Below are 20,052 nucleotides of genomic sequence, written 5' to 3' on the forward strand. Positions count from 1 at the left end.
AGCGTGTCACCAGGGAGAAACCTCGTGTCTGGCTGCTCTCCCTGGGGGAAGGGATCCCCTCACGGGGGGTGCTGAGTGTGGGAGACATGAGGTGCCCACGCCGGGCGGACGCTGAGCCCCGCGGGTGAAGGACGCCTGCCAGCCCCGGGCTGGGCCTTGGGACATGTATCTTTGTTTTCAGAAACAATATTTTCTAACTCTGTTTTCATGAGCACTAAAATACTCAAGTTTTTGTGTTAGAGTGATAAAAACTGCTTATGGCCAATAAAGACTGACACTGGAAATAATGTTTACGCCCCTTTATTTCCATGGCTGAAGTCAGGCTGCTGCCAGGCCGGAGCGCGGTCTGTGGGTCGGACTTGGTTGTGATTCAGACCTGAGGCTAACAGGCGTTGGGCATGCTTTTAAAAACACATTCAGGCCTCATTTTCTGCATCTGGAATGGGGGATCGTGTCTCCTACACAGCTGTCGTGAACTTAAAACAAAACAGTGTTTGCCCTGGCTGTGTGCTCAGTGGTTAGAGTGTCGGCTCAAGGACTGATGGGTGGTGGGGTCAATTCCCAGCCAAGGGCACGTACCTGGTTGCAGGTTCCATCCCCCATCCCTGGTTGGGGTGCATGCGGGAGGCAACCAGTTGATGTGTCTCTCTCACATTGATGTTTCTCTCTGTCTCCCTCCCTTCCACTCTCTCTAAAAAGCAGTGGGAAAAAATATCCTCAGGTGAGGATTAACAGTAGATAGATAGATAGATAATAAACAAGTAAAATAAAACAAAACAAAACAGCTTTTGTAAAACGCCGAATCCTTAGGCCGAGCGTGTGCGAGTCGCTCCAGGATGTCAGCCCTTTGCGTGAACGCTGGGACCTGGCAGAAGCAGCGGATGGAGCTGGTCCGGGACATGGAGGCGTTGTCTCGGGGCCTTTGGGCGCCTCACACTGACACCCGCAGGTCCAGCAGCTGGACACCCAGCCACGGGGATGACTGGGCAGGGTGTGTGGGTGTGAGGAAGGGCAGGCTGGGGCTGGGGGACTAGGACAGCTGTCTGTGCTGCCCTCATGTGGCTCATCTGTCCTGGTCACCAAGAATGATGCTTGGGGTGATGTGTTGCTTTTTGCCGTCTCTGTCTGGCAGCTTTCGCCCCAGCGCGGGCTTTGCCACATCTGTGCTTTGAATGGGGCCCAGGGGTCTGCTAGCCCCCAGGCCCCGATGTCCCCCTCCAGTCGAGCAGGGTCACCCCTGTGCCGGGCCTGACTGGGCTCCAGGACCAGGCGTCTCCCTGCCGCCTCAGTTTCTCAGTCCGCCCCTTCCCCAGCAGAGGCCCTAGATCACCCTCACAGCAGGTCTCACACGAGGGGCGGTCACGGGATGGGCGGGGCCCCACGATGAGGCCTTTCTGGGCCGATTTTTCTCTTCAGGTCTTCCTCTCTCACGTGCGCTCGCTGTCCGCCGCGTGATGAGTCCGCCGTGTGTTGGAGCGAGGGCGGCCACACGCGCTCCTCGTGCCTGTGAGCACACATGTGAGTCCTGTCACACGCGGGCCCTCCGTCACCTCCATGTCTGGTGTGTCTGTGACTAATTCCAGGTGAAGCCGGCGCGTGAGGTTCTGTGTTCTCTTATTTCTATTGTCTTTGACCTCCTTGCTTTTGATATTCGAAATTTACCCTTTTCTCATGAGAATCTGCCCATTTCTGTAAATAGTGAGAAGTTGGCAAAGTTGGTGGGCTGGGCCCTGAGCTGTGCCGTGGGCTGTGGTGACACCGCGTCTGCCTGGACGCCGCTCAGCTGGTCAGCAGCAGCAAGGCCGTGGGAGCTGCTGCGGTGGTTACTTTACACCTGGTGCTCTGGCATCCCAGTTAAAACTCCCTGTTTTGCCCGGCCGGTGTGGCTCGGTGGTTGAGCATCGGCCTATGAACCAGGAGGTCATTCATGGTTCAATTCCCAGTCAGGGCACATGTCTGGGTTGTGGGCTCGATCCCCAGTGTGGGGCGTGCAGGAGGCAGCCGATGAATGATTCTCCCTCCTCACTGATGTTTCTATTCCTTTCCCTCTCCCTTCCTCTCTGAAATCAATAAAAGCATATTTCAAGAAACAAACAGCCAGCCCTGGCCGGTTTGGCTCAGTGGATAGAGCGTAGGCCTGCAGACTGAGTACCAGGGACCAGGTTTGATTCGGTCAAGGGCATGTACCTCAGTTGCGGGCTCGATCCCCGGCCCTGGTCCGGGCGCATGTGAGAGGCAGCCAATGTGTCTCTCTCACATCGATGTTTCTCTCTCTGTCTCTCCCCCTCCCTTACTCTCTCTCTAAAAAAATTAATGGAAAAAAATCCTCAGGTGAAGATTAACCGAAAACAACAATAATAACAAAACAAAAAAACAATAACCAAAAAATAAGTAAAATAGAAGCTGCCTGCTTCTGGCCGACGCTGAAGTACAGATGTCGGTTTCCCCAAGTACACGGTGCGGAGCCCCAGGCGTCTTCTCCACCGCACTGTCTCTGGGCCACGTGGGCGGCGGCTCCACTGAAGGTGCCATGAGGGACGCCCCACAACCTCAGGGGCGTCGGGGCTGAGACGCGTGGTGCGCAGGGCCTCTCCCAGGGACCCTCGCCCTGTGGCCTGCAGACCTCGGCCCTGGGGAGACAGGTGGTGCCCGCTTGGAAGGGACCTGGGCTCACGTTTGCAGAAGGAAAAGCCGCCTCTCACTGGGCTCCACAGCACAGGCCTTGCCCTGCTCTCGGCGGCCCGTGACACACTGCCCAGCAGAGCCCTGCGGGCGCCGGGCCTGTCCCCAACCTTCCCGGCCCTGGAGGGGACGTCGTGGTGCTTGGATGTGGTCTGATCAGGGCAGTTTTGCAAAAAAAAGGGACAGTCATTGCAGATGTGTGAGGGAGCCATTAGCTCTGCAGCTGGAGCCCAGGTCCTTCCTGGCTGGTTCTGGAGCCTTCCACAGAGTGCCCTGCTTTCAGAGGCCTCAGCCTCACAGCTGGTCTCCTCACCAGGCCGACGCTTTCACCGATTGCTCCCTGAGAAGACTTTGCAGTTCTCATTCTGACTCAGATGAACTTGACTCTCACGTTGATGACATTTCAGCAGCAGCTAAAGTCCTGCCTGTTAGTCGTTACTGTTCACTGAATGGAAACCATGAAAAGCATCATTCGTGGCTCAAAACACGTCCCTATTTAGGGAGTGGTGTTCGGGGGTGCAGTGATCGGGAGGGACCCTGACCTGTGTGTTGCTTTCTTGGGCCCTTAAAAGTGCCGTTCGCACAGGGGTCCCTGGCCAGTTCCCTGGGGACACCCTGCAGACAAGCCATGTGGGGCAGGTGGGGCAGGGTCCCGGTGCCATGTGGGACCCCATGTTGTCCCCACTGCTAAACACCTCCCGTGGGGGGCGGTTTGCCCGGGTCGGGCGAGCGCTGGGCCTGCGCGCAGGGCAGCTCTGCAGTGGCCCGATGTGTGTGTGTGTGTGTAGCCGGGGTGGGGAGTGGGGGGGTGGGGGGTGGGGGGTGGGGGGTGGGGGGTGGGGGGTGGGGGGTGGGAGGGTGGGGGGGGGGGGCGCTGCGGCCGCTCTGGTTCAGGTTGCAGGTTCAGGTTGAAGTTTGAGGCACGTTTCCTGTGTCGGACACCGGGATTTTAAAGTTTCTTGCGAGAGGGTGTTGGTTGTGAGCCCACTTTGAGAAAAAGAGCCAGCTCGGCCCCGTGACGCTCGTCTCAGACCGTTTCTCAAGGCCACAGGTGTGACCTCGGGACACAGCCGGACTTGCTGGGTAACAGCCGCTCCCCAGTCGGGTGTGGAGCCCTGCGGCACCCGCTGGCGCCAGAGGGAAGCTGAGAAAAGCACCCAAATGCCCACCCGCTCCGGCGAGCCCCAGGCTGCGGCATGCCTGGCGGCGCCTCCGGAACTCGCTCAGTCCCACCAGCCCACTCGCTCCCTCCCGGGGCTGAGCCTGGCTTCCTGTTCCCAGGACCGGACACCAGCCCAAGCCCCGGGGACTGGGGACAGAGCAGCCCCTCACCCTCTGCTCAGCGTGGATGCCGAGGCCAGGACAGCCAGCCCCAGCCCAGGGGAGACCTGGCCTCTGCCGGGCGCCTGCTGCGTGAGCGCCAGGCGTGGGGTCGCTGCGCTCTGCTCCACCCGGTGACGGTGAAGGTTAGTAGCCTTTGCAACAGCAGTTGTTTCACACTCACAGCGCCTGCGGACGAGGTCAGTGGTTTTTAGGGCCGCGCGGGGCGAGGCTCTGGGGGCCTCAGACAGGTCTTTCCTGTTTCTTATGTAAAGGGAGGTCTGCTGCCCTGGCGGTGGCTCAGTGGTTGGGCGTTGACCCAGGAACCAAGAGGTCCAAGGTTCGGCTCCTGGTCGGGGAACACGCCCGTGTGGGGGGCGGGCAGGAGGCAGCCGACCAATGATTCTCATCATTGATATTTCTGCCTCTCACATCCTCTCTCTCCCAAAACCAATAAAAAACATTTTTAAAAAGGTCTGTTAGGTTCCTTTGTCTGTGAGGAAAGTAAAGCTTGAGGAGGAGCCCCCCGCGTGTGTGATGCTGGAATTCGCGGGCGTCCCGCCCCACAGCCGCCCTGACTGACGGCGGGGGCGTGTTGGCGCTCTGTGGACATGGGCTTTCCCGGAGTGCCCTTCACTGGGGATTAATTGTGGCCTCAGATGAGTGACAGGCCCTCCTGTGGGGACGGACGGGGCGGTGAGGCGGTGACAGACGCACGTGCTCCCACAGGCTCCTGGCCGTCCTTGGAGCCCACAGCGGGGGCCCGGTCTGTCTCTCCTGGGCACGCCTCTCGGACCTGGAGCCGCTGAGCGTGAGCCCCCCCCCCCCGGGCTTGACTGCGGCCAGTGCCTGCCTGGGCTCCCGGGCCACCCCCTGTGCGGGACGCGGTCCTTCCTGCAGGCTGGTGGCCGTGCGGCTCCCATCTGCCTGGCGAGGAAACCCCCGGGAAGCTGGGCACCTCCGTGCGGAGCAGACGCCACCCGCCCGCCCGCGCTCGCAGCCAGGCCTGGGCAGGTCTCTGGGCGCTGCTGGGGCCTGGGCCTCGCTGCCTGTGCCTGCAAAGGCTCGCCCTCCAATCCCTGCAGGCAGCGGGGAGACCTCCCAGCACCCATCTGCTGGGCAGGAGGCGGCGGCCCCCAGCCTCCAGGCGCCGCTCTGACCCGGTACTTTCTAGAAAGAGCTGAGGACAAAGCCCAGCACCGTGCCCCGATGTGGGCCCCATGGCATTCTCTCCAGTGTGAGGCCGCACCCTGGGCGGAGACAGAGCGCCTGCGTTTGCCGTCGTCCCCTTCCCTCGACGTTGGCTCTCACATCTGCTTCTTCGAAGGGCGGTGGGCCCAGGACCCCGAGGGAGGAGAGAAGCAGGTGGCCCCGCCAGGTTCTGGAGTGTGTTCCAGCTGGAGAGGGCAGACTTCCAGAGAGAAGTGTGGCCCCACCCTTCTGAGGGGCAGCCCCCCTCCTTGGGCTGGCCCACCTGAAGGCTCTGCCCGCCCCAGATGCTGCCCTTTCCCTGCATCAGATGAGTCCTGACCACAGAGAGGCTGACTGTGTTGTTGCTAAGGCAACTGACTCGAGCGGTGTCTCCAGGGGCTGAAGGATGGGGCAGGCAGTCCTCGCTCCTCACTCTTCTGAAGGCCCGGCTTCTGCAAGCGCTCGTCTGCCTCCGAACGCCCCTTCTAGAGGCCGCCTTTTCCTCCTTGTCATGAGGGCCTCGCCACAGCCTTGGCGGCAGGAGGAGCCTGTGGGATGCCGGCTCTGGGCCCCCCCATTATCACGCTGTTGACTGCGTGGCGTGGACCTGTGGCTGCTTTTACCCGCTCACTTGGGAAACGTTTTCCTGGGCGGATGGTGCGTGGACGGGGCCATGAAGAGACCTGAACTGTGGAGGGTCTGTCTGTGCTATTGGGCTAAAGGGCTTTGGTTCTATTTTTAAAACACTTAGAAAATTTCAAGGTAGGTCTATTGTACCGAGAAGAAATGGGTGTGTGCGGATGGCACAATAACGAGGGCGTAGGAAACATTTTTAGTATCAATAGCTGTTTGATTTCATTCTAATATTTAACTTTATTTTCCTTGAAACTGTACAGTCATCCAACATGTGGGTTTCTCAGTGGGTTCATTAGGTACTTCATCTGTTATTGAATTTCTCATTGAAACACTGATATGCGGGTTGGTTTCAAGAGGTTTTTATTTTTTAATCCTCACCTACGGGTATTTTCCCATTGATTTTTAGAAGGGAGGGAAGGAGAGAGAGAGAGAGAGGAACACTGATGTGAGAGAGACATTAGTTGGTTGCCTCCTGCGTGCGCCCCGACGGGCTGGGATAGAATCTGCGACCCTTGGTGCACAGGCTGGGCTCTAACCACTGGGAACACCAGCCAGGGCAAGAGTGGTTTTTTTAAATTATCAAAATGTAACACTGCTCTTTATTAGAGAATTTCAATAATGAAGGGTAAATCCTTTATTCAGGCCAACTCACTGCCAGAGACTTGCTTCATGTTTACATTCATTTGGGGGCTTCTCAGCTTATTTTTCTTTGCCACAAAATGTGGGTGGGTGGGTGGCCTCGCCCACATCATGTGTGTGTGGGAGGGTGGGAATGAAGACTCCCCCACACTCTTGGGCATGTTAACTTACCAATTTCAACTGCATTTAACATAAATAATTCAGTTTTGATCACTGTCAGTTTGGCAACTTCACAAACTAAGGTGCCAAAGAAAACACATTAATTTATTTTAAAGAAAAACATTTAAGCCTCCAGCTTCAACTATGACTAGCATTCCCTGGGCTTACCCTCCAGGCAAAACCCCACCATGCACACCTGGGGAGCTACCAGCACAGGTAGGACTTGAAGCGGGTGGTCGTGAGGGACACGCTACTGGTATATTAGCACTGCCGAGTTTTCTCAGGCAAATTCTCAGATGTTGAAGCAGGAAACAGGCTGAGCCAAGAGGAGCAGTGTTTTGCACGAGAAAATGGCAGTGTATGCTAAGTAACAGAATCATGTGACCAGCCCCCCCCCCCCCAGGAAAAGCAGACGGTGTCATCAGACAGCCCTGAAAGGCACCCCTACCAACACACTCAAGGAAATGGTGAACGATACAGACTAAAAGATGGAGGATTTCAGGAGGATTGGGATCTATACAAAAGAAGGAAGTGAGCGTTCTGGAACTGGAAGACAACACGAGGTAGGGTTAGTGAGCTGGAAGACAGAGCAGCGGGAAGTCTCCGCACCCAAAGTCAGGAGAGAAGAGAGGAGTGAGAGAAACGCAGAGAAGCATGGCACCGTGAGGGTTTTTAATATATGTGCAGTTGGAGTTCCAGAGAAAACATGGGGCCGAAGCAGAATCAGCAGCTGAGACAGTAGCGGAGAATTTTCCAAAACTGATGAAAGGCATCAATACACAGTTTCAAGAAGCGTATACTCAAAGCAGAATGAAGACCAAAATAAAATAATAGCAACAGAAAAACAATATCTGGGCACATTATAGTCAAACTATTGAAAACCAAAGACAAAAAGAAAAATCGTAAAAGCAGTCAGAGAATAAAGACATTTCTTTCAAGGGAACAGACTGATGGCCCACTTTTTAATAGAAACTACAGAAGCTCGAGACAATGGGTAGCATCATTGAAGGGCTGCAAGAACGTTGCCAACTTAGAATTCTATACTCAGCAAAAATGTCCTTCAGAAATCAAGGCTGAAGACATTATGGTACAAACAAACAAAGTGAGAGAATGCTTGGCCAGCTGACAAGAAGCGCCAACAGCCTGGGGCCAAAGGAATGTGCCCTGGACAGAAGCACAGACTGAAGGGAGCAGTAGGACACAGGGAGTGACCGTGTGACCAACGGAAATGGTCCTGATGTTTAGAGTAATGTCTGTAGTTTCCTGTGGGGCTGTTCACACAAGCAGGCGTGTAACACCTGCAGTCATAGCTCGAAGGAAGGCGGAATGGCGGCTACCTTACCGGTCATGGCACTGCTGTCCTAGAAGGCCCGGCCCTGTCCGCACTGACTGTCGTGGGTGCGGGAGACCCCAGAGCAGGGAACTCCTGGTGGGTGTGTGGCCGGGCCCCTGGCAGACGGTCTCACTGCCTCGTACCGGAAAGCCCAGGAGTCTGGTTGCTGGATTGTTTAGACACCCTTTGAGAGCTCCTGGGAGAAAATAGATGCTTCTTTAAGAAACAAATTAGAGCGCTGCACTCAGGTTCCCCCTCCATTTACGCAGACGCGTTTCAGAAATGGGCTGCCGAGTGAGGACCACTGTGCTTGGGGTCCCTGCTCTGCACCGTCCAGTTGGCACCATCTCCCAGCAGGAAGGAGCTGGGAGCCATGGGCACACTTCCCAGAGGTGGCGGTGCGGGTCCCTGCCTCTGTAACGTGGTGGGTGGCTCAGGGGTGGGGGTGTGGGCTCATGGAAACCACCTGGTCAGCCTTCCTGCCGCCGGCCGGCTCCCCCTCTCGGGAAGGCCCAGGGCTGTGGGTCCCCTCGACTCCACCGTGCCTTGTCCTGGGCTGTGACTCTGTGCATTTGTCCTCATGTCTGCCCCCCTCTCAGTGCCTCCAGGGGCGGCTGTGACCGTGGCCAGGGCCTGCCACATGGGGACGTCTGCAAGGGGCCTGAAGGTGCAGCAGGAGCCACTGCCCTGATAGACTGGCCCCATCCCGGGTGGGCTTCCGGCAGCCCCTCTGGCTACGCCCAGTGCTCTTGACCCTTGGTCTGTCCTCTGGGTGCGGATGCCGGCTGAGGGCCTGGGAAGCCGCTCAGACGCCAGGGACGTGTGTCCACCACCGTCTCCTCGCTCAGGAGAAATGGCAGCTGCGGGACTGGGGCTACTTGGGGAGCCCAGAGGAACCCAGGAGGACTCCCTGTCGGCTCAAGAGGGGGTGACTGTAGTGTCTGGGCTGCCCCCGTGCCCGGGGGCGCCAAGAGACCCCCAGGAATGGGGGATGAGATGCTGAGGGCAGGGCTGCGTCCTGGTGTGCAGCTGACCCCGGGTGACCTTGGGGCCCTCGGCGTGGCTGGTTGAAGGTGGGGAGTCAGCACGGGACAAGCCTTCTCCTCCTCTCGCTCGGCTGTGTCCACTGGCCGCCTCACGGCTGTCACCAGGCAGCACCTCCCTCAGGTGCCCCCAGGGTGGAGCGGGGGCTGGGCCCTGGCTGTGCTCGGGCTCCTGTGTGGATGCTGTTCTGCAGGGACTACACGTGTGGACAGCAGTGTTTTAGACACTGACATGTCTGAGGGTGGACATGGTTGCCTCTGGCCTCTGCCCAGCTGTCAGGCACCTGGGACACCTGTGCCTTGTGGGGGCGGGGCCTCGGGGGACCGTCTGTGCAGGGCAGGCTCCAGGGTCGCTGGTGATGCCCTCTGTGCTGTCTTCCAGTCAACGAGTTCACGGTCATCAGGAAGAAGTTCAAGTGCCCGTACTGCAGCTTCTCAGCCATGCACCAGTGCATCCTCAAGCGCCACATGCGCTCCCACACAGGCGAGCGGCCCTACCCCTGCGAGATCTGCGGGAAGAAGTTCACCCGGCGGGAGCACATGAAGCGGCACACGCTGGTGAGTTGGGTTGGGGCGGCCAGGGTCAGGGGTCAGGGGTCATCCTGGGGTCTGCCCGGTTGGCAGGGTCGGGGGGGATGGTCTGGATCACCACAGGAAGCCCTGAAGTGGGGTCCACTCAACCCCTCATTTCCCCCACCTGGCTCCCCCTCCGGGCCTGGGTGTAGAGGCAGGGCCACATCACACCCTCAGTTTCCTCTCCGCTTCTGGGACCCTGCCCTTGGCCCCTGGTCCCACCACGCATCCACTTCTCTGCCCAGCGCCGTGTGCGAGCCCAGCCTTCTCCCACGCCCTGTGCTGTGCGACCACCTGTCTCTGTGGGAGCCACGCTCCCAGGTGTCAGGTGTCAGGTGTTGAATGGTAGGTTTGCTTGGCCTGGACCTGAAAAGGTCCTAGAAATGGAGGCAGATTCCCCAAAAAAGGCAGGGTGCAGGGCCTTTGGGTGGTGAGATAAACTAGGGAGACCATGTGGTTCAGGCTGAGAAGCTGGATCAGGAGGTGCATGCAGAATCCGAGCTCCCCTCGGATGTGCACTGCAGGGGGAGCAGGGCTGCAGGGGGAGCAGGGCTGCAGGGGGAGCAGGACTGCAGGGGGGAACAGGACTGCAGGGGGAGCAGGGCTGCAGGGGGGACACAGAGCTGCAGGGGGAGCAGGGCTGCAGGGGGAGCAGGACTGCAGGGGGAGCAGGGCTACAGGGGGGACACAGAGCTGCAGGGGGAGCAGGGCTGCAGGGGGAGCAGGGCTGCAGGGGGGAGCAGGACTGCAGGGGGCACTGTGGACTTGGACCTGTTTGCGGGGAAGTGGTTGGGGCAGCTCTGGGCTTGAGTGGAGGTGGGAATCGGGCACTGGTGTGATGTTGCAGGTTTGGGAACCTCTGGTGTGTCCGGAGCCCTCTGTGGGGCACACAGGCTGGCTGACCTGAGCGTCAGGAGCAGAGCCACCGGGAGGCGTGGCGGGAAAGCCATCCAGGCCAGTCCAGGGGCCTATCACATTGTCGAGGGTGTGGCCCTGGCTGGTTTGGCTCAGTGGATGGAGCGTCTGCCTGAGGACTGAAGGGTCCCAGGTTCAATTCCAATCAAGGGCACATGCCTGGGTTGCAGGCTCGGTCCCCAGTAGGGGGCGTCCAGGAGGCGGCCGATCAATGATTCTCTCATCATTGAGGTTTCTATCTCTCCCTCTCCCTTCCTGTCTGAAATCAATAAAATTATATGTTTTTTAAAATTGTTGAGGGTGGCCCAGGTGTAACCTGGCACAGGGTAGCAGTCTGGGAGGTGAGGCAGGACCCGCAGGCCTGGCTCCTGACAGAGGGACGACTGGAGTGAGCAGGGTCTTTGCTGTGGGTGTTGGTCAGTGTGGTGAGCAGAGCCCACCACCTGGGCCTGCAGCTGGATGGCAGGGGTTCTGGCTGACCGAGAGATGCCCGTGTCCCCCAGCCGGCCCCACGAGCCCCAGCCGGAGAGGGTCCCAGAGTGCGCGCCCTGGGCGGGCCCGGTCTTCCTGCTCCCCAGGTGGGGTCCAGCCTGCACCTGGAGAGGCAAGCTGGCTGCCCAGGAGCACGAGGCCCATTCAATGCCCTGACCTGAGGCCCCTCCCCCGCGGCATGTCTGCTTCTGTGCCGTCCAGAGGGACCCCCGAGGCTCCTTTGCGCCCTGCTTTCCAGAGGGAGGCACCTCCTGTCCCAGGAGACCTGCACTTGCTGTTTGTCACACAAACAAGCGCGGGCGTTGTGACATGGGCTGCGGTGTATTTTTCTCAGTCATCCACTAAATTAATTTCTAAATAATCCCACTGCAATGGAAGTGCAATTGTGGGCTGAATTGCAAGGACACAGGTTATAATGTAGGAATTTCTTCAGTTATATGAGAAACTGGAAAAATCATTTACAACGAAACCCTGGATGTGTGAAAATCAAAATTATCTTAATCGAATGAAAGCTCATATAATTTGGTAGAAAAAGTTAGAATGCGCCAGTGCCCTGAGAACGTACATCATATTGATCCCAGGAAACGGACGCGGCACAGCCTCCGGGAGCTGTTGGGGCCGCGGCGCGGGAGAAGCTGGCTGAGGGCGCAGCGTGTCCGGCCAGTGAGGCCGTGCCGAGAGGCGCTGAGCTCATTGCCCTGGCCCACTGAGCACACGCGGGAGCTGCCCCTTTTATTTTTCAGTCACAGCCACACTCAGTGTCATTTTGTTCTCGTTTCAGGTGCACAGCACAGCAGGTAGTCAAGCTTACACTTCACAGGGGGGTGCAGTGCCCGCCTGGTACCTTAATAGTTGGGGCAGCTACATCTTTTCTTTAGCAAAACCACATTCGCGGTTCAGTAACCATTGATCCCGCGTTGCCCACTCACCTTGGAATTTTATCCCAGGTTTGTGGTTGGGCGTCAGGGAGGGTCAGAAATCCCTGAAAATGCCCTTGAAATGCGAAGGCTCTCTCTCTGAGGAGGGACCGGCATCTTCCCCTTTCATTTCTCCGGGTTGTGTTCTTTTGTTGGGGGAGGGTTGAGGAAGCCCTGGATTTAAAGTGTCAAACAAACAAAAAGACCCAGGAGGGTCCCGGCGAGCCCCTTGCTAGGGCAGAGCTGTGGGCGCAGCCCCTGGCTCCAGGGCCTGGCTCCCAGCCCCGATCACGACCTCATGCTGCTCAAGTGTGAGCAGCACACATTAGCGTGGCAGGGCTCCGGGTTTGGGGTTTGTGGGTGGGCGTGGCGGGAGGACGGGCGGGGGCCACTGGGGGGGCAGCCGAGGAGCACCCAGGACGGCCACCCATCCATGTGGTGGTGGTGAGCAGAGAGGAAGGACGCGGCCCTGCAAACCCTTTTCCGACAGGACACCGTTGCTCCGACTGCCCACTCACTGACCGCCTGTCCCCGCAGGTGCACAGCAAGGACAAGAAGTACGTGTGCAAGCTGTGCAGCCGGGTGTTCATGTCGGCCGCCAGCGTGGGCATCAAGCACGGCTCGCGGCGCCACGGCGTGTGTGCCGACTGCGCGGGCCGCGGCGCGGCCGGGCCGCTGGACGGGGTGGGGGCCGTGGGCTCCCCGGAGCTGTTCTCCAGTGACGGGCCCTACCTGGAGGACCCCGACGACCCTCGCGGGGACGGCGAGGAGGAGCTGGGTGAGGACGAGGACGATGGCCTGGCCCGTGAGGACGCGCTGCTGGGGGAGGACAAGGAAGATGAGGACTCGCCTCGGGGGCCCCGCAGCCCCTTGGGGTCGGCTGGCAAGGACTTCGCCTGGATCTCCTAGGCCCTGGGCCGGGCACCAGTGTGGTGGCTGTGCCACCCCTCCACCTGTGTGTGCATGCTTAGGGGTCTCCCTTGCCCGGGAGGGCCATCTGAGCCCCGCAGCCCCTCCTCCCGGCCCCTTGGTTCTGCTCCTGCCCCTAGACATGCCCGAGGGCCAGCCCTGTGGTCTCAGGAGCAGGTGTGGCCCCCGCCACGGGGGCTCTGGGATCAAACACGAAGTTGGTGGGGTACGGGGAGGGTTCCCACCTATCATCTTTGTGGGTCAGAGGGTCCCCACAGGTGCGTGTGGGAGACGCAGCAAAGGGCCTCGGACACATGATGGCATAGTGGCCAGGTCAGGTCAGCACTGCTTGGGTGTCGGTGTGGCCCCGAGGCCACAGGTCCGAGAGATGAGGAGCTCTGCACCCACCCCACGCCCCCAGCGCTGCAGCCCTCCTGCCCTCCATAGCCTCCCGCAGCCCGTTCCCTGCCTGCAGCCTGGCTCTGGAGGCTCCCCTGCCCGGCACCTGCACAGCCGGGCCTCGGGCCTCCTACAGAAGCCCTGGCCCTGGCCTCGGGGCCTGGTGCTCCACACAAAGCAGCTGCAGCAGCCCCGCCGGCCGGAGGGCTCCCAGGTGCTAACTGCTGGTGGGGCGGGCAGCTGGGTCCATGGGGTCCCACTCTTCCATGTGCACTTCTTTGGGGAGCCTGCGCGGCCTGGTCCCCTGGCTCTCTCCACCCTGTTGCACCCAGGCCACGCCTGCTGCCCCACCGGGGAACTAGCCTTTGCTGCTGCTAACACTGGAGGCGGCATCCTGCCTGCCACGCACCGTCCTGCCCCCCGAACGGGTAACCGCGCTGTTTAAGTAGAGACGTGCTGAGATGGGCGCGCAGAGCGGCTGTTTGGCTTTATTCCTCGCGCCTGACCGGGCAGCCGCCTCTCCTTTAGCCTGTGGCTGGGCCCTCGTGCTGCCTTTCAGCGCTCACAGCCTGCTCTCCTTTGTTCCGAGCGAAAAGCAAAGGCTCTGCCTCGCGCACGGCCTGCTGGCCAGCACCCTGTCTGGCGGAGGGCAGACCCTCCTCTTCCTCGTCAAGGCTGTTTTGGCACCTGTTCCTCAGACTCCCACCTCCTGCCGCCTCGCTCAGGCACAGCACGCGCCCTGCCAGGGCTCAAGGGTGCCAGAGAGAGCCGCGGTTTTTCCTCTGCCCAGACTGAGCCCAGTGGCTTTTACCAAGTTTCTTGAGTCACATCTATTCTTCCCAGTGGAACCCCCCACAAGCCCTCATGTAGGTTCCAGTGGCCCCAGCGGAATAACCTTTCTGCTGGGGTTGGGGGACCCGCCCTGGCCCAAGTGGGTGCGTGGGATATGGTGCTGTCCTTGAAGTCCTGCCCCAGGGGAGAAGTTGCCGCCTTTGCTTTTACTTATTTATTTTTTTAAATGAAATCAGCCGCCATTCCATCCATTAGCAGAGGGTGCTCTGGAAGGGGCTGCCGCCTGGCTGCCTGCACCCACTTCCCTCAGCTGCAGACCCTGTGAGCCCCTGACACTGTGTCCTTAAGAGAAAGGGCCAAGGTCGTCTCAAACAGGCAAGCCCGCCCCGTCGCCCGCTCCTCCTGCAGAGGGTGGGCCAGGTTGTGTGGGGGCTTCTGGACATGGTCCCTGCCTGTCACCAGGGCGGCCCAGTTGAGCACCCCTGGGCTCTCAGAACTTGTACTTCCCCCCACTTTCTAGCCCCTTTTCTAAACCGACCTACTTTCTTACAAAACACATTTTGAAACCAGACCTTTGCAGCTGACAGGTGTCTCTGGGTTTTGTACTGGTCCCACCTCAAGCCACCCTGCCCACGCCCCGGCCGCCTCCACTCAGGACACCTTGGTCTTTCTGACCTGCTCGCTGCCCCTGCTGACCTTTTGGGGGTTCGCTGTCCGTGCCACAGGAATATTTTCTTCCTTGATACCCACACTGTACTGGGAGACCGAGGGCCGTGCATCCGCCCCCAGCCCCAGGCCCGCTGTGCAGGCTCGGCAGCGGCGGACGGAGCGCACACACCCCCTCAGGCGGGAAGGTGTGCCATGAAGGGTTGTTTTATGTGACTGACCTTTTTTTTTAAATCAATGTTTAAGCTAATAAATATTTTTTTTACGAAGAGGAAAAACTGTGTAGATTACATTCACATTTTGTACTTTTTTGTTTGTGTCTGTATTTTGGTGTTGGTAACACCAAAGTGGGAAACCCAGCCAGCCCGCTGGGTGGTCTGTCAGGGGGGATGGGGAACACACCAACTTTTGTATTAAGCTCTGGATCCTGACCAGGGGGTTCATTTGGACCCTGGGTTTGGGGAAACAGTCACAACACTGCCAGGACTCAATCGGGACCTCGACTCAAAAGACACAGCTCCTGCTTCCAACTTTGCACATCTCTCTCTATAAAAAAAGAAAATGCAAAAACTGGAACTTTCTGCAATGTGATGGAAGATCACTGTCCTTCCCCTCATTTGTGACAGGTGCAGCTCTAAGGCCACACTTAGTGGTGGTTCATGTTCGGGTCCTGCCTTGTGCTCCGAATGCAGCCCTCTCAGAGCTCCTTGTCGGGAGGGTGCCCTGTGTGCTTTTCTTAAATATTTATTTTTTCAACACGCTTTCGACCTGTCAACAAAACAAAAAACAAACAACAAAAAAAGGGCCGTGTTTGAGGACTTGATTTTTCTGGGATAATCTATATTCTATTGACTTTATATTATTATAAACCTGTGTTGGCATTGGAGATGGTGAGCATTTGGGGGAGGAGGTTTTGTGATCGGCTGGGGGAACCCAGAGCTGCCGTCCGCTTCTCTGTCGCCTCGGGCAGGCGGACAGACCTCCTCCAGTGGGTTTGCGAATCTTGTCTGCCTGGGCTCTGGCCTGCCTGCGGATTTCCTTTCTGTGACGGGATTAGCTGAGACATTCTTGCAAAGCGATCACTCAATAAATTGGGAAATTGCTGCTCAAGGAGATGTCTCGTGTGTGTTTGAGACAGGTCCCCTCCCGCGGCCTTGCACTGAGTGGAGGTGGCCAGTGGCTGGCCTTTTGGGCCCGTCTACCCACCAACCAGGCCTGTGGCAGGGTCCCAGATCCATGCCGTGCCCCGCTCCCAGGAGGCAGGCACGGCTTCTGGAAAAACCCCAAATCTTTAATTTTTCTCCTCGCCTGGCACTGCCCAGACACAAGACACCTGAGCTTCAAAAACATGGTACAAATGTCAGCCCGTGGGCCCTTGAACCATCAGGATAATTGCGACAGGGGAGCCCCCCACCAAGTGCATCCAGGTCTGGCTCCCACGTGGCTTCAAACCTGGGCCTATCAGCACCCTTGACAAGTCCATGGACAGGCAGGGAGGACGGCCACCCCAGGGCCTGTGTGGCTTTAGTAGGAAAGGCTGGTTTCTTCGGAGGCACTTTGAGTGGTGGGACCTCCCCCGCCTCTGGGAGTCCAGGGTCACTGACGCCCCTCCCCATGAAAAAGCAGACCCTGTGGCTAGAGAGGCCCTGGGCAGGGGTGGGGTGCGGTGTGTTTTCCTGCTCAGCCATGCACCATAGTCCCAGGGGCTGCAACCTGGTGGTGAGCCCAGTGGCCGAGCCCCTCAGTCCAGAAAGCGCTGGCAGGCCTTCTTCCAGCGGCAGGCCGTGCACCACAGGTCCCGGCGCTCCGTGCCGTACACCTTCCGGCACTTCTTGGCGTCACCTCGGGGCTTCCTAGGGGAACACACAAGGAGCATGGAGTGCCATTGGGCCGGGACCCTCCCCACCTGTCGCCTGCCCCTCAACCCACACGCACCTCAGATTGGCACTAAGCTTAGCGGGCACGGCTGGCACGCAGGCCCTGACTGTGCTAGGCTGTGGCTGCAGCTCGGTAGATGCCAGGCAGCCCTGCAAGGAGACAGAGCTGTGATCTTGCTCCCCTCCAGCACACCCCTGGGACCCAACCCCAGCTGCTGCCTGAGTGACCTCACCCACCTGGTAGGAGTGGTCATTGTGGCACACCTGGGGGGGCGCTGCAGGACTCAGCACCTGGGGTGGGGGCAAGGCCAACGGGTGCAGCAGGCTGGGCAAGGCTGCGGGCTCTGGCAGCTCCAGGTGAGGGCAGGTGGGCAGCAGGGAGGCCGTGGGGGACATCGGGCTCAGGCTGGACAGCCCATCGGTCAGCACCTCCAGACCAATGCCCAGCTCCGTGTAGTAAAAGTCCTCCTCGCCATCACTCTGCTCTGGCTCTGCCTGCCGCCTGCTGGGGACATAGCAGGTGGGAGCTGAAGTGCTGGCCCACTTGGCCTGCCTCACCCCCAACCTGCCGGCCCCACGCACCCCAGGTGCACCAGGCGGATGTGTCTCTGCATCCCGGAGGCTGTGCTCAGCACCTTCCCACAGCGCTTCCACAGGCACTGGAACAGGACCTGCCCCGAGCTCTGGGCGACAAGGGCTGTTGGTCAGGCTCGCCACCCATGTGTCCACCCCACCCTGAGCACTGATTCCCCCATCCCCTTACCTTCCTCTTCTGAGGGGCAGGCTCCCCAAACAGGAAGGCTGCCTCTGGGGGCAGTGGGGGTGATGGGGAGGATGGACAGGACTGCTCGCTGGCTGGGTCCCAGCCCCAGTCCCCACTGCTGCTGCTGCTGTAACTGCCTGGTGGCTGCCCCAGGGTCTGGGGCCAGGGCTCCAAGCAGGCGTCTGCAGGGACACGCCAGGCCAGTGTCAGGACTTCAGCGTGCTCGTGCCTCTCTGCACAGACTGCTGGCTGTGAGTCCCTTAACTCTGAGCTTTGCCTAATCACCTATTCACAGGGAAGTTAGGTGGGCACGCAGCCTCTTGGAGGAGGTGGTGGCCAGGAGGAGCTGGCCACAGCAGCCTGGGGACTAATCTCCCTGGAACAGGAAAGGATAAATGCAAAGATGCATGGCCAATGAGTGGAGATGCCTGCAGGCCTAGGGTACTGGGGCTTTGGCCTCAGTAAGGGCACTGGGGGTCCTAACGTCCATGTGTTTAGAAGGCGGTACTGCAAGCGAGGGGGTTCTGCTTGCCCCCAACTAACGTCCTGGAGGAACAGTGGCCCGGGCTCTGCCCCCATTCCAGGCTATGCAGGCCTCTGTCTCACCTGTGCTTAAGGCTGCAGCCGGGGGCCTCAGCAGGAGGGGGCTGGTGGACAGGCTTGTGAGGGCTGCGGCAGCCATGACCTCATCCAGCTGGACTTTTCCTTGGGGGGCTCTGGAGGACAATGGGGTGGGGGGCTGGCTGGTGGGGCCCAGCAGTACTCCAGACCCCTCCTCGGGCCAGGCACCATGTGCAGGCCTGGCATGTGTGTGTGCACACCAGGCCCCTTCGCTCCGGGCTCCCCAGGCGCTGGCTGGCTGGGCAGCAGGCCCGGCTCCACCCCCAGCTCGTGTTGCAGAGCCCAGATCTCCAGGAACCACCAGGAACAAACAGGGCCTGGGCTGGGGTCTTCCTGAAGCTCGAGTCACTCACACCTGGGCTCTGTTCCACAGCGTCTCCTTCAGGTCCTGGTGCTGGACAGGGGTCTGAGGCCCCACCAGGGCACAAGAGGCCCAGTCCTCCCCCAATCACACATTAACCAGGTTGTGCAACAGCAGCGGTGGGCCAGGAGCCAGGCCTGGGGGCGGGGTGGGGGCTGTAGGGAGCAGCCAGCAGTCAGCAACAGCCGAGGGAAACCTCCAAGTACAAGCGAGTCCCCAGGCCCCAGCAGGCCTGGGCCAGAGCCCGCCCAGGGCTGCACAGCCAGCCCAGGTGTCCAGCACCCAAGGTTTCACGGCAGGGTTGGGGAGAGGGAGGCCAGAGGCCCGGAACCCTGGGGGTCAGCCTCGCGGCCTCTCCTGCAGAGACTGACAGCGGCCCTCCCAGCTGAGCTCTGGCCCTAGGGTGTGCGGGGGACAAGGGATACCAACACCCATCATTTCTGCTCACCTCGACCAGGCTGGGGATCTGGGGAGTGTTTCGGGCCCTGACCTGCTCTCCACCTGACCCCGTGTGGATGTCGGGAAGGCACGTGCCCGCGCCCCACCCACCACCCTGCACACCAGGGCGCACGTGTGCGCACGCCCACTTCGGCGTGGCCCGCGGCTCACCTGAGCGCTGGCACCGGGATGTGCGCCGAAGGCGTCGGGGGTCCCGCTGCCGCCCCCGCCCACGTCCCCGGAGCCCGCGGCTCTGGCTCCTGCGGAGGCGCGAACTCGAAGCCCGCCAAGCCGCCGCCCACAGCAGGGCCCTGCGGACCAGGAGTGCTCAGCGAAGGCAGCGGGCCCGGGGACCCCAGCCCCCACCCGCCTCCGCTCGTTACCCCCAAACCGGCTGCGGCCGGCGAGCCCCGCCCCAGGCCCCGCCCCCGGCGCGGCGCGGCGGGAAGTGGTCCCGGCGGCCCGGCCTCGCGGACCCACGAACACACACAGGCCGCCGTCCCGCCCCCGAAGGCCCGAAGTTTGTGCAACCCCGACGCCATCTTCGCAGAGAGCGCACTCTGGCGCCGGTCCCCGGCGCCCGGTACCTGCGGCGGCGCGGGCACCGACACGGGCGCGGCCACGGGTTCCGGACCGGCGGCGCTGGGAGGAGGGTGCCCGCAGCCCCGGCCAGGCGCCAGGCGGCGCTGGGCTTCCATGGCCCGCCGACCGGGCGCCGAGGCTGCAGCGGCGAGGGCGGACGCTCGGGACGCGGACCCGGGCCGGGCCGCCGTCCCCCGCCCTGGATCGGCCGCCGCCCGTGCCGCTCGGCCCCCAAGCGGCGGCAGGCCCCGCCCCCTTGCACCCCGCCCCGGCGCGCGCTCATTGGGCCGCGCTCAGTATCAACTTTCCGAGGGGGACCGTGCTCTGGGCCGACCGCGCCCCCATTGGCCTGCGCTCTGAGGCCACGCCCCCTCAGGGCCCGCCGCTCCCGCGCTGGCGGGGAGAGGGGCCCCCCTGCTAGCGGCCCCCACCCACCCGTCCGCTCCCGGGCCTCGGTGGAGTCGCGGAGGGCCGGCTTCCTTGTGGGGTGCCAGATCCGGAAAGGCGCCACGTCTCTTTGGCTGGGTTCCCTGGAGCCGGTTATTCTTTAACGCACGACTGCCCGCCTCTCCCACCCCTCATGGGACCCCGGGGCTGGGTGGCCCGAGCCCGCCCTTCGGTGTCCAAGTCCGACCTTGGGGCAGCCACCCTGCCGGCCGGCTACACCCCCCTCTAGAACCAGCCTGGCCTGGCGACACCACCCCTAATCTGGTCTCTCTCCCCACACTGTCTGCGGGCCAGGGT

General features: G+C 60.6%; 2 protein-coding genes across 12 annotated transcripts in view; one reads left to right on the top strand and one right to left on the bottom strand.

Annotated features, from left to right (window-relative positions):
* Nucleotides 1-20,052, top strand: part of ZBTB46 (zinc finger and BTB domain containing 46) — a 62,428-nt gene that overhangs the window by 29,826 nt on the left and 12,550 nt on the right. For 6 of the 7 annotated variants that reach the window (XM_059705003.1, XM_059705002.1, XM_059705004.1 and 3 more), the window contains 2 exons: nucleotides 9,386-9,561; nucleotides 12,438-15,776. In XM_059705003.1, coding sequence (XP_059560986.1) covers nucleotides 9,386-9,561; nucleotides 12,438-12,809 — 548 coding nt within the window. In that variant the 3' untranslated portion in view covers nucleotides 12,810-15,776. Of the gene's footprint in view, nucleotides 1-9,385; nucleotides 9,562-12,437; nucleotides 15,777-20,052 lie in introns of those variants that run through there. The other variant, XM_059705009.1, reaches the window with a different exon arrangement.
* SLC2A4RG (SLC2A4 regulator) lies at nucleotides 15,753-19,606 on the bottom strand. Of its 5 annotated transcripts, none has more exons than XM_059705018.1 (8): nucleotides 19,314-19,606; nucleotides 17,913-18,022; nucleotides 17,307-17,488; nucleotides 17,126-17,226; nucleotides 16,973-17,045; nucleotides 16,781-16,834; nucleotides 16,602-16,693; nucleotides 15,753-16,519 (listed from the first exon to the last, which is right to left on the bottom strand). In XM_059705018.1, the coding sequence occupies exons 1-8, from the start codon at nucleotides 19,589-19,591 to the stop codon at nucleotides 16,408-16,410; spliced, it is 1,002 nt and encodes a 333-aa protein (XP_059561001.1). In that variant the 5' UTR covers nucleotides 19,592-19,606; the 3' UTR covers nucleotides 15,753-16,407. The 5 variants fall into 5 exon arrangements, with proteins under 5 accessions (XP_059561001.1, XP_059560999.1, XP_059560997.1 ...); XM_059705016.1 differs by having other exon boundaries at nucleotides 16,973-17,048; XM_059705014.1 differs by adding an exon at nucleotides 18,898-19,037 and having other exon boundaries at nucleotides 16,781-17,048; nucleotides 19,314-19,519.

The sequence above is a fragment of the Myotis daubentonii genome, chromosome 8, assembly GCF_963259705.1.
Source record: "Myotis daubentonii chromosome 8, mMyoDau2.1, whole genome shotgun sequence".
NCBI classification, from domain to species: domain Eukaryota; kingdom Metazoa; phylum Chordata; class Mammalia; order Chiroptera; family Vespertilionidae; genus Myotis; species Myotis daubentonii.

What these genes read in the sequence shown, in the direction of transcription:
- SLC2A4RG (XM_059705013.1), bottom strand. Translation starts at nt 19,591, where the DNA reads ATGAGCGCGCGCCGGGGCGGGGTGCAAGGGGGCGGGGCCTGCCGCCGC. An exon ending in CGGTGCCCGCGCCGCCGCAG is followed by an intron (nt 18,023 to 19,313) that starts GTACCGGGCGCC and finishes ATTGTCCTCCAG; the next exon opens with AGCCCCCCAAGGAAAAGTCC. An exon ending in CTGCCCCTCAGAAGAGGAAG is followed by an intron (nt 17,227 to 17,306) that starts GTAAGGGGATGG and finishes CTTGTCGCCCAG; the next exon opens with AGCTCGGGGCAGGTCCTGTT.